Here is a 12,668-nt window from a genome sequence, read left to right on the forward strand (position 1 = left end):
TCCTAGATTATAATTCTTTTGAGGGAAGGGTCCATGTAGCTCTTTACACCTGCTGTAGTCTTGCACATAGCAGGCATTCAGTAACTATTTACATGAAAATGAATGCATTTTCTTATAAGCCAACATATTTTATTTCTTTAAATAGAAAGCTTCTCTAAAGCATTTTACCTTTTAAGTACATAAAATCATCGTGTCTAAAGCCCCATCTAGCATTCAAGAAAAATTAGCCGTTTTAATCATGACAAGAATGCGTGTGACTGAACAGAAATCAGAGTCCCCTTGACAGCCCTACGGGGAAAAAAGTAACCCACGCTTCACAGCAGCTGGAGAGTAACCAACTAGAATCTAAATACTCTTGCTTTTAGAGGGGCCACGACTCAGGAATGCATCTGTAATTTTTGAAACACATTTCCATTTAACTGGTGTTTAAGAGTTGACTGTCCCTGAAGACGGTTCAATTTCTAGGTATGCTAATGAGATGAGTGCTTTGAGAACAGAAAGGTAGCATGTTTAATGCCATGCACGTAAGAGCAATCCCTCCTGTCAAATCAAAGACACTGTTTATGGGCCATTTTCAGTAACATATCTATATTACATTTAGGGGGAAATCCTTACAAACTGATTACCTTGTTAAAAATGTCATATAATCATCCCAAAGTTGTTCTTCAATCCCTGCTGAATGCCCAGAACCACGCTAAATGCTATGAGCAGAGGAGAAAGTAGATGATACAACTCCTTCCTTCAACCTTACATTTATACATGCATCAATTAAATATACATGTGTGTGTCCACATATATATATATATATATAAATTGAAATCTACAGATAAAAATGGATGCTCCTATATGTTTGTATGTACACATGACATATTACAAAGCAACAACCGAACAAGTGATAAAAGAAAAAAATACCTGAACCAGTAGCCTAAGCATCCCTACCCCTCATTTCCCCTCATTTCCCCCTTCCCTCCTCACCTCTTCTTAGGTACGTATCCCTGCCTCTGTGCTCAAAGCTCTTTCAGCATCTCAAGTCTCAGATACTGTCTGGTTACTTGTGATTCTTTTCTCAAAAGGAGAGCTGGTATCTTAGTATTTCTCTAGCACTGATAAAAGTACCCACCACGTAAGTGAGTTTCAACAAACGTTTCTTGAAAATAAAGGGGTGGGGAGGCTCCCCTGGTGGCACAGTGCTTAAGAATCCACCTGCTGATGCAGGGGACATGGGTTCGAGCCCTGGTCCGGGAAGATCCCACATGCTGCGGAGCAACTAAGCCCACGCGCCAAAACTACTGAGCCTGTGCTCTAGGGCCGGCGAGCCACAACTACTGCACCTGCGTGCCACAGTTATCGAAGCCCACGTGCTCTGCAACAAGAGAAGCCACCACGATGAGAAGCCCGCGCAGCGCAACTAGAGAAAGCCCGTGTGCAGTAACAAAGACCCAATGCAGCCAAAAATAAAAAGTAAATAAATAAAATAAATACATTTATTTTTTAAAAAAAGGAAGAAAAGAAAGGGAAAGAATGAGGCAGAGAGGCCACCACCCGCAGAGTAGGTAGGGATGCTCCTGGAATCCATCGCCACTCCTCCAGTCTGCAGTAGTTGGTTACAACTATCCTGGGGAAAGCAAACACTGCCCAAAGAACCAGCGAAGGGAATTTCCTTTCCACTTTGACAAATTTTAGAGGACATCAAAACACTCAGCTGAAACCTCGTCAGTGACAAATAGAAAACAGCAAGACCCACCGAAATGGCTTTTCTCCTGTATGGGTTCGAATGTGCTTCCTCAGATCACTGAGCGTGGTGAAGTACTTGCTGCAGCCTTCAGATTCACAGTTAAACGTCTTCCCTGTGTGAAGCCTCTGATGTGCTTTCAGCCTGCAAGGTATCCCAGAGAAATCCCCTTTGTCATAATGTACTACAGAGCCTTCCCACGTCAGCTTAATGTGCATCAGGGTCAAGTGCATAAGAATTCTATAGCCATAATACATTAGTATCCAACATTTTGTGCTCAAAGAGAAATTCAGAGAAGTATATGGCGTAGTGGTGTGAGTGTGACCCTGGAGCCAGGCTGCCTGGGACTCAAATTCTGTTCTCCTCTACCAGAAGGGGGACCTTGAGCCAGTTACAAAACCTCTCCGTGCTTCCATTTCCTGAGCAGTGGCTGTGAGGGCCAGCACTCAGGACACTTCCTAGCACACAATGGGTGCTTTTTAAGTGTCAGCTAGTATTTATCATGTGTGCTATTTTATACGCAATGTTGAACACTAATATAAGTCTCTTGACACAAACGGTGGAAAAGGGAAATGGCTGAGTGGACCACTCCCCATTTCTTGGGGGTAGAAAAAGTTAATCTTTAAGGTGAGGCAGGGAAGGAAGTGAAAGAAACCTTGGTTCCAAGCTCCTGAGCCAACAGGAGATATTATTCTATGCTAAATACTAAAATCCTGAGGCCAGGATGGCATTCCAGGAGATATGAATCTGGACACAAATGGACTCTGATTTTTAACCAACCCAGTATGTGTCAATCTTCAAGTTACAAGTTCCTCTAATGAACTGTCAACAGTTGAGCATTCCTGTCCTCTTTAAAGCCCTGAAAGTGAACGTCTGTACTGTACAGGGAGAGCTCTGCAGTCAGAGCTGGGGTCAGAGGCTGGTGGTGCAGGGAGGGAGGAATGGGCTGACCTGTATAGCGTGTTGAACGCCTTCTCACAGCCCTGCACGTCGCACTCAAACGGCTTCTCCTTCGTGTGCACCCGCACGTGGATCCTGAGACTGTAGGAGGTGAGGAAGGCCTTGCCGCAGCCCTCCTGATTACAGACAAAGGTGTACTCTCCCCGGTGGGTCTTCTGGTGGGTGCGCAGGTTGCCTGCTGTGCTGTAGGTGCGGGGACAGCCCTCAAAGGTGCACTGGTACCGCTTTACCTGGCAGACAGAAGACACCTTGTCAGTGGGACAAAAGAGCTGCTCAGGGCCTAACTCCCCGCAGGGCTTGGCTCTCAGGAGATGCAGATGAAACACACAGGTTTTTATCATCAACACAGAAAACACCCTCTAACAGAAGTGGGGAAAATCTTCCCGTTGACCAAATTACACCCGGACGACAAATGATGCGAGTAATGCCCAAGAGACAAGCTCGTAGGTAGGTAAACACTCTAAAAGAATATAAGAACAGTGCTTTCGGACTTGTAAAAGTCTACTCCCATAGGTGGGCACATACTACTACACTTACCCATATTAAAATACAATTTGACTTTAAGGCTTGATTGAACATCCTGCCCTCTGGCACTATATCTTGACTGGAATTGACCAATGTTAAATTGACTTTAAAACACTCTGAAATTTATATACTCAGTCATAGGTATACTAGCACAGTTTTGTACTAGCATAATTTCCACTGCATTATTTTCAGGTCTACAGAATGAAAAAAATGTACCATGAATTTCTGGGAGTATTTGGTAGTACAACGTTTCTCAAGCTTCCAGCCTATTGGTCTCCTTCCCACCATCACACCCTTCTGGAAAGGGTGCTATCCACAGGTGCCTCCACCTCCCTCAATGCCCGTGGAACCACTTGGCCAGGTGGGCTTCACCGGACGAAACCATTCTCTTGAGCTTCCCGGTGGTAAAACTCTTTCCTCCTTCCCAATTTTCCTTTAGTATTTGAAAAAAAAATCTCATCAGCAATGCCTTCTCCTTCTGAAAACTTGTCTTTCACCACACAGTCATTCTCTGGGGCTCTTTATCGTCTTCCCTGAGCCACTCACTCCTTTTCTTTAACCTCTAAATGTAGGTTTAGCCCAAAACTTCTCTCTCATCTCCCAAACCTTCCCCATCTCGCCACTGGTTCAGAGGAAGCATCGTAGCCTTGGCTGGAGAAGACTGAATTCTGGCACTTAGGTTCAGGACTTTGGGTGGGTCTTTTCACGTCTCTGAACTAAAGATTCTTCATTTCTAAAAGGCAAAACTGAATGCCTGCCCTGCCTGTCTGACGGTGCTTCTGAGCAGAACAAAATGAGATAAAGCATCTGTGGAAAGACTTTGTCATTGATCTGATGCTATACGTATCAGGGTGCTAGTTCTGCCTATTCTTCAGCTTTAGCGAACATCTTCATCCTTTAATCCTCATCTTTCTCTAAAGCTTCAGTCCATAGCTCTCACCACACTATTGGTATTCATTCAACAGTTAATGAACTACTATGTCCCAGGCAACAAGCTAGATACCACAGATAAAAAGGCGACCAAGACATAAAGCTCTGTCTTCAAAGAGTACCATTTTAATGAGGAAGACGCGCACAAATTATCATACACTGTGCTGAGTCGGACAACAGATACACACCCGCGGTGCTGGGGAAGCATGAAGAAGGGAAACCTAACCCCTCTAAGAAAGACTGGAAACGGTGAAGGCTCAGAAGCTGAGGCACTCTCTCTGAACTGAGGGTGTTTTCTGGTTTGCCTATTTGTCCATTTTTTAGGGATTAAACTGAAAAAGTGTTCCTCAGACAAACTGGAAGAGATGGGCATTCCAGAAAGAAGTAACACCTTGAGAACTACACTGGAGAGATAAATGAGTACGCCGGTACAGGGGACCACAAACACACCTGAGTAGGTAAGAGACTGGAAAAAGAATCCAGAAAAATAAGGTGAAGCCTCCTTAGTTAAGCTATGGAGTAGAGGAATAGGACAATGGGAGCCATCAGTAGGTTTTAACCAATATCGCAACACAATCAGATGTGGGGTTTAGAAAAGATCATTCTGGAAGCTATGGAAGACAGACTGGAAGGCTAATAGAAAAAGGGGTAGAGATTAAGAGAAGAGAGACAATAGTCCAAGATAGAGATGAGAAGAATCTGAACTAGGGAAGTGACAGTGGACATCATGAGAGATGAATTGCAGAGAAATTAAAAGGGGAGAAATGAGTGGCTGTAGTGACAACTGGGTGCATGGCAGTGGTCGGGGAGAGGCAAAGTCAAGATCAACTCCCGTGATTGGGGCCTGGATGACCAAAGAGATGGTCACATACCAATTTTGGACTGGATGGGGGCTGGGGAGAGACGATAAGTTGGGTTTGAGGTGCTGCCAGGTAGAAATGTCTAGTAGACAGACATATAGGCTGGAAGCTAAAAAGAAAGTCTACAGCAGGAGCCCCTGGTACACAGATAATAGATGACTTTACTATACACTAAAGCAGGCTGGTTCAAGCCCCAGCTCTGCCACTTACTGTGTAACCTTTGGAAAATTACTTAAGCTGAGTCTCAATTTCCTGTTTATAACAAGGAAACAAAATCGATCTTTTTGGGGTTGTTGTAATAATTAGGAATAATCTGCGTAAAGTATTTCAGTAACAGGGACTGACATATAGTAGATGCTCAGTAAAATCTTGGCTACGAGGACAAAGGACGGGCTCCTGAATGTCACCAGTGTTTAAGGAACTGGTCAAAGAAGAGAAGCCATTGATGGATGAGATGGATGAGTGGGAGACAGGGCTGGGGAATTAGGAAGAGAAGCAAAGGAGACGGATGTCACAGAAGCCAGAAGATAAAGAGTCTCAAGGAAAAGAGAATGATCGAAATGTTAAATGTCAGAGAAAACAAGGAAGATAGGACTGGGAAAACTACTGGATCCAGCAGCTAGGAGTTCACCAATGACTCAGCAAGGCTAGTTTTAATGGACTGATGAGGTCAGAAGTCTGGACGAAGGTGAATAAGGAAAGGCAGGGATAGAGACTGGAGATGGAGAGCAGTAGCACAAGTGGACTTCTGAGTTGATAAAGTGTTGTTTGTCTGTTTGAAGTAAGATAGGTCTTGAGCGTTATCTGGAAGGAGAAAGGTCCTGGAAAAAAGAAGCTGAGGATCTGGGAGGAACATAAAAACCACAAGGATATTTAAAAGCCTGGGTGGAGGGAAAAGCCTCAGGTAGGGGGAAGGACATTCAGTTTCAGAGAAGGAGGATCTGAGGTGAGGGTGCGTATGATTCAAGGGCCTTGTGAGCCATGCGGTCTCTCTCACAGCCACTCAACTCTGCTGCTGTATGTGACAGTAACCATAGACAATATATAAATGGACAAGCAAGGCTGTGCACCAAAAAACCTTTATTTATGGGCAATGAAATCTGAATTTCATATCATTTTCATATATCATGAAATAATGTTCTTTTGATTTTAAAAATAATTTAAAAATGTGAAAACCATTCTACAAAAACCGGCGTCTGTATGGACTTGGCCTGTGGACCACAGTTTGCCAAACCCTGAAAACCTGTGGGCGTGGGGAAGGGAGGGGCCCATCTCCCCTCTGGCTCCTTGCCCTTCTCTCAAAAGCCCATCTCCCAGGTGTGGAGAAAAGGGAACCCTCTTGCACAGTTGGTGGGAATGCAAACTGATACAGCCACTATGGAGAACGGTATGGAGGTTCCTTAAAAAACTAAAAATAGAACTACCATACAACCCAGCAATCCCACTACTGGGCACGTACCCTGAGAAAACCATAATTCAAAAAGAGTCCTGTACCACAATGTCCACTGCAGCTCTATTTACAATAGCCAGGCCATGGAAGCAACCTAAGTGTCCATCGACAGATGCATGGATAAAGAAGATGTGGCACATATATACAATGGAATATTACTCAGCCATAAAAAGAAACGAAATTGAGTTATTTGTAGAGAGGTGGATGGACCTCGAGTCTGTCATACAGAGTGAAGTCAGAAAGAGAAAAACAAACACAGTATGCTAACACATATATATGGAATCTTAAAAAAAAAATGGTTATGAAGAACCCAGGGGCAGGAGAGGAATAAAGATGCAGATGTAGAGAATGGACTTGAGGACACGGGAGCGGGAAGGGTAAGCTGGGACGAAGTGAGAGAGTGGCATGGACATGTATACACTACCAAATGTAAAACAGATAGCTAGTGGGAAGCAGCCGCATAGCACAGGGAGATCAGCTCGGTGCTTTGTGACCACCTAGAGGGGTGGGATAGGGAGGGTGGGAGGGAGATGCAAGAGGGAGGAGATACGGGATATACGTATGTGTATAGCTGATTCACTTTGTTATAAAGCAGAAACTAACACACCACTGTAAAGCAATTATACTCCAATAAAGATGTTAAAAAAAAAAAAAGCCCATCTAGCCTCTGGCTCCTTGTCCTTCTCTCAAAAGCCCAACCACCGATAGGATCTTGCACATGTCTTTAGGTTCCCCAGGCAAGTGCTCTCTCGCTCATTCATCCCTTTCCCTTCCCCATGCCACACAGGACATGCTCCATAAACATCTGCTGAACTGAACTACTGACCAGGCATTCTCATATCTCAGTGCCTAGCTTTGAAGCCAATCACTGCCAGATTTATTCTAAAACAGTGTCCCACATGTACCACCTCTCTGCTCAAATGATTAAGTCCCAATTCCCTAGCCTTGTACTCAAAGTCCTTCCAGGTCCTCTTCTGTCACCAGGCCAAAAGCAGGCTCTGTTGAGGCCTACAGGGGACGGTAACCCCTTCCCTAACTGCAACACTGAATTCCCACTCGCGTGCCTTTGTTCTCTCTCTTTTCTCTCTACCGGAAATGCCTGGTTCCTTTCTTCTCTGCTTTTCTGTGTCTCTCTCTTCCATTCAAGCCTCACTACCTCTGATGCCCGCCACTATCACTCCATATCTATGTGACAGTGCCCTTCTCTGAATTCTAATAATATTTAACTATGCCACTCAGTGTACATGGTTAATTATCCTCTCACACACATGTCCTGGTTTTTCATCAAGACTAAAAACAAACCTCTTTGGTGCTGCAAGATAGAGATTTCAAAATGATCACTGACCAGGAAGGAGAACCGATAAAGAAGTCTGCATGTCTCCATCGTAGAGCTTACGACGACAGTGAATGACAAGAGCAGAATTTCATTCTCAAGACGCTACAGCAATTGATAACTTTGTAAGTAACAAGCACAACTAACTATCCCTCCCTGTCTCCCAGCCCTACCAACCCCTGCTCCCATCTAGGTTTTCTTACTTGGCCAGTTCAAGCTTCCATTAAGTGTTCCTTCCTCAAGGACCTCTTCCCTGACCGATCCCTACCCCCTCCCCAAACTAGAAGAGGTACCCTTATTACAGGTTCTCATAGCATCCTGTATTTCTTTAAAGCACGTAGATAATTTACATGATTATCTATTTGGAATCTAGGCACAGCAGTAGCTGGAAAGCAGGAGGCACTAAGTAGATATTTGTGGAGTTAAATGAATAAACGGCTACTCTCCAGCTGGACTGTAGGCTCCATGAGAGCAAGGACCACATCCGTCTTGTTCACTGCCAACAGCCTCAGGAACTAGCCTTGTGGAGAAGTAACTCAGGTTTGTTGAGTGAAGGAATGGATGACTAAACGAACAAACAAAACCAAACTAACAGGACTTAGTGTTGAGGAAAGTAGTGGCAAGGACTATAACTGACAAAGCAACAGAGTTTCAAGGAGGATGGTCAACCAGGTCAAATGTAGCAGAGGTGACTGAGGGAGCATTTCTTGGACTCAGCCAATTCACAAGGTCAGAACTGCCCCAGCAAGACTAGCTTCACTGGAGGGGTAGAAGCAGAAGCCAGGACGTAACAGGCTGAAAAGTCAGGGAAAAGCGAGGAGCTAGAGACAATGAATGTACCTACTCTTTCACGGAACGGCTGAGGAGAGAGAGGGGAAAGTTAGGAGAGAGGACGAAGAGTGGGGAAGGTATTTATATTTAACGGGGGGACAGATGACCGTCAAAGCAAATGCTCCCCAACAGTATGCTGAATAAACGCACAACCTCACCCCATCTGGAGGAAGGCAGTAAATGGAAGTCTTTCAGAATCGTTTCTAAACAGCACCACATTTCACAAAAAGGGAAAACTAAACCTCCTCAAACTGGATCAGAGGAGGAAGTTGCAAAAAACACGTTACACAGAGGAGGTGTTGCAACATTTGGTACATTTAAATACAATTTATTTTTTTTTGAATGCGTACATGCATGATAAACCTTATGTTCCAGGGATTATATTCTCCCAGGTGCTAGGGATAGAGAAAAAAATGGCCCCTGCTCTCAAGGAGCTCAAAGTCAAGAGGCAATTCAAACAGACAAGAACAATATGGTATGAGAAGTTGTATGGATACTAGAATATAGAGAAAAACTTAGGAAAAAAAAACTACAAAAAACTTAAACTTGGGGATGACTAAGAAAAGCTTCTCGAAGGAGGTGATACCCAAGCTAAATTTAAAGAACTTGAGGGAGAGGTGACACATAATAAATTGGCCTATCGAAATTAACTAAAGTATCTGTAATATGAAGATAATGTCACCAAAGATTCCATTGGAAAACACGTTTCTCCAAAAGAGTTTGAGCACTGCATCACTTAAATGGCTGTCGATTACGAAGTTAAGGAGCTCAGAGACAGCACAGTTTGGGCTCACTGAGGACGGACCAGGTCTAATGCTAGGAATGGGCAGGAGGCATGAGCTTTCAGAGAACTAATGTTGATTCATAAAGTGTTCTGAGTAGTTCTAGAATAGAGAAGTATTTAACAAGGATGACTGCCCTGTTAACAGGATCAGAGGAGGAAAGATGAATGAGATAGGCAAAAATGAGAAAAACACTGGAACTCTAGGAGACAAAAGCTTAAAAAAATTCAGAAGAGAAAAAAGGCTGGGTTTCTGCTGGAGGAAAAAGAAATGAGTCCGAGAGAACTAGATCCTACACACATTAACAGCGCCATTCTCAATAAGGAAAGGGAGCCTCTGATTGTGAGCACCCAGCATCTGAACATTCTTATAAATAAATGATTGGCTTGGCCGTTACAGCTGTAGGAGCTGCCCTTTCCTTCCCATCACTAGGGACTTCCCATCCCTCTGCCCAGTACCAACTCTGTTTCCACACTGGCAGTGATCTCCTTTCTCCCACTCCATAATGTGCAACCAAAGAGCTCGAAGCAGGAATGGAAGAGCTCTGCAGTGACCTCCACTGCCCATCTCAGAGCTGAATTTACATAGCTGCTCCCACACCTAAATCCTTTACCCTTACAGAACTAATGCCATCCTGTTGCCCCTCATTTCTCAGCCCTTTTCATAGCTAACGGGTTTCAGTGCCTGATTCTCCTCTCTGTCTTCACAAAGGTGGTGTGTATGATAGGAAAGCACAAAGTCCTCAGTTCAAATCTCAACTCTACCACTTGCCAGTTGTATGTCTCTAAGCCTCCGTTTTCTCATCTGTAAAATGAGAGCTAACAGTACCTATTTTATAAGATTGTCATGAAAATAGCAAACGATCAGAGTCCCTAACACAGTGCCTAGTACACAGCAGGCACTCAGCAGGATGCTAACCATCGAATCCTCTTGCCACTGTCACTGCCAGCATAACAGGAATCCTCATTCTTTAGCTGTAAGAGTCCTCAGCTTATGAAGTAAGTCAGTCATGGGAATGTAATGTACAGCATGGTAACTATAGTTAATAATACTGTATTGTATATTTGAAAGTTGCTGAGAGAGTAGATCTTAAAAGTTCTCATCACGAGAAAAAAAAGGGCTTCCCTGGTGGTGCAGTGGTTGGGAGTCCGCCTGCCGATGCAGGGGACACGGGTTCGTGCCCCGGTCTGGGAAGATCCCACATGCCGCGGAGCGGCTGGGCCCGTGAGCCATGGCCGCTGAGCCTGCGCGTCCGGAGCCTGTGCTCCGCAACGGGAGAGGCCACAACAGTGAGGGGCCCGCGTACCGCAAAAAAAAAAAGATTGTAACTATGCGTGGGGATGGATGATAACTAGACTTACAGTGGTGATCATTTGGCAATATATACAATTACTGAATCATTATGTTATATAATGTTATATGTCAATTTTATCTCAATTGTAAAAAATTATGAATAATATTTAAAAAGAGCCCCCAGCTTTGCTTCATGCCCCAACTGCCCACCATGGAAGTAACTTTCGGGAGCCTGCTGCTACGGAAGGCCAAGAAGTCCAAGGGAGCAGAGCATGAGCATGGAAGGTTACCTGTGGCAAGGGCTGCACCTAGAACCCCTCCAGCGGGACTACCAACATGTTCCCCTTGCAAAACACGGTTCTAAGTGGTGGGTCACATTCCATAGCTGTATTAATATGACAGTTCAGCAAATTAGGGGTCACTGGGTTCCAGGGAACCCAAACACAATTTATAACCCAGTTTTAGGAGAAAATGCTTCCCAAAGGGTTTCTAACAAAGACAATTTTAACCTTTTCTTTAACAGAATACCTCCTTCCATACCTCCTTCAAGAACTATGTGGGCCTACGAGGAAGAGAAAGTAAATGAACATTCACCAAACAACCACCTTGCACCAGACACTATGCTAAATGTTTTATTTACCCCGTTATATATTTATAAATGAATAAATCTCATTTCACCGTCACAAAACGCAACGGGGTATTTTCATTTCAGTTTTACAAAAGAGGAAACAGAGCAGCTTACCCAAGGCCACACAGTATATGCCAGAACAAAGACGGAACCTAGGTCTAAATTATCCCTGTGCACATCACAGAAGAAACAATTTTAAGGCTAAGCTTGATTTAAATAAGAGAAAAACATTAACATTCGGATTCTTTCTCCAATGTCCTACCACAGCAAAATTTTAGCAATACTCAACAGGTACAGCCTATGTAAAATGTAAATCCGAGAACTGTTATTCCTGCAGCATTATGCTGGAAAACTAGAATGAACATAAAACCACCCTTGTCCCTTTTCCAAGCCAGTGGGCCTCAGTGATGGAAATGCTGAATGCTGCACAGAGGTATGTGACACACATGCAGGCATGCAGGGGACAGCGCTCAAATGGCTTCGTCTGCTGGTAAACAGAAAATGCTTCCAGCCCTGGTTTCCTACCAAACCTCGCACATACAGCCTCTAGCAGTCTCCCTTCTAGACTCCCCTAGAGTCCCTCAGGGCAGGGATTATTTCTTTGTTCTTCCTGGTATTTGACAAATGTAGATACTCAATAAGCAAAAGCTTGTGGAAAGAATGAATGGATCCTTAACACTAGCTTTTCAAGCAGAAACAGTCTCTGTCCTAGTTCTGAAGGGCAATTCCATGGGTATTCAGAAGGGAACCTGTAAAGGAATGTAATCACTGTGTGCAAAGACTAAAAGTGGGTGGGTCCCCTTTGCAGAGTCAGCAACAACCTGGTTTGTCTGAGTGGATCCTTCCACTGCCTGTGGGATTGATAATGAGGAATGAGATTGGAACTGGGTCTCCCAAGGTAAAGGGCATGTTGCAAAAAGGCTCTGAAACACTGGAGTCAAATATTCCCCCTTATTTTTATACTTAAAATTTGTCACACTGAAAAAAACAGACCCCTTGGAATGTCACTGACCAACGCAGCAAGCAGCCTAATTCATAAAGCATCACTGTAGCTGTGCTTCTTGGTAGAAAAAGCTATTCTCTCCCAGTCAATACACTGGAATACTCTGATGCATCATGAAGAGCATATTTGGTATGTGATTCCTGGGCTTCTTCATGCTTCTTGGCCAACCATGCAGCAGAAAAGTGCAAGATCAGTTGGTGAAGCGGTGGCAGGCGGGGGGGGGGGGGGGGGTAAAGTTATGTTCACCGATGTGGTTCAGACAGAGGTAGATGAACAGATAACCCAACAGTCCTGGAAAGGTCTCAGGAAGGGCACAGACGCAAGAAAGTTTGGGAAACCAT

The 12,668-nt window shown here is 44.2% G+C and overlaps 1 protein-coding gene across 2 annotated transcripts in view; it reads right to left on the bottom strand.

The window, feature by feature from the left end:
• MTF1 (metal regulatory transcription factor 1) overlaps nucleotides 1-12,668 on the bottom strand; it is a 41,139-nt gene that overhangs the window by 20,766 nt on the left and 7,705 nt on the right. For both annotated transcript variants that reach the window (XM_032623841.1, XM_032623833.1), the window contains exons 3-4: nucleotides 2,684-2,922; nucleotides 1,745-1,876 (exon numbers count right to left, since the gene is read on the bottom strand). In XM_032623841.1, coding sequence (XP_032479732.1) covers nucleotides 1,745-1,876; nucleotides 2,684-2,922 — 371 coding nt within the window. The remainder of the gene's footprint in view (nucleotides 1-1,744; nucleotides 1,877-2,683; nucleotides 2,923-12,668) is intronic.

This window comes from Phocoena sinus, chromosome 1, assembly GCF_008692025.1.
Source record: "Phocoena sinus isolate mPhoSin1 chromosome 1, mPhoSin1.pri, whole genome shotgun sequence".
Taxonomy (NCBI): Eukaryota; Metazoa; Chordata; class Mammalia; order Artiodactyla; family Phocoenidae; genus Phocoena; species Phocoena sinus.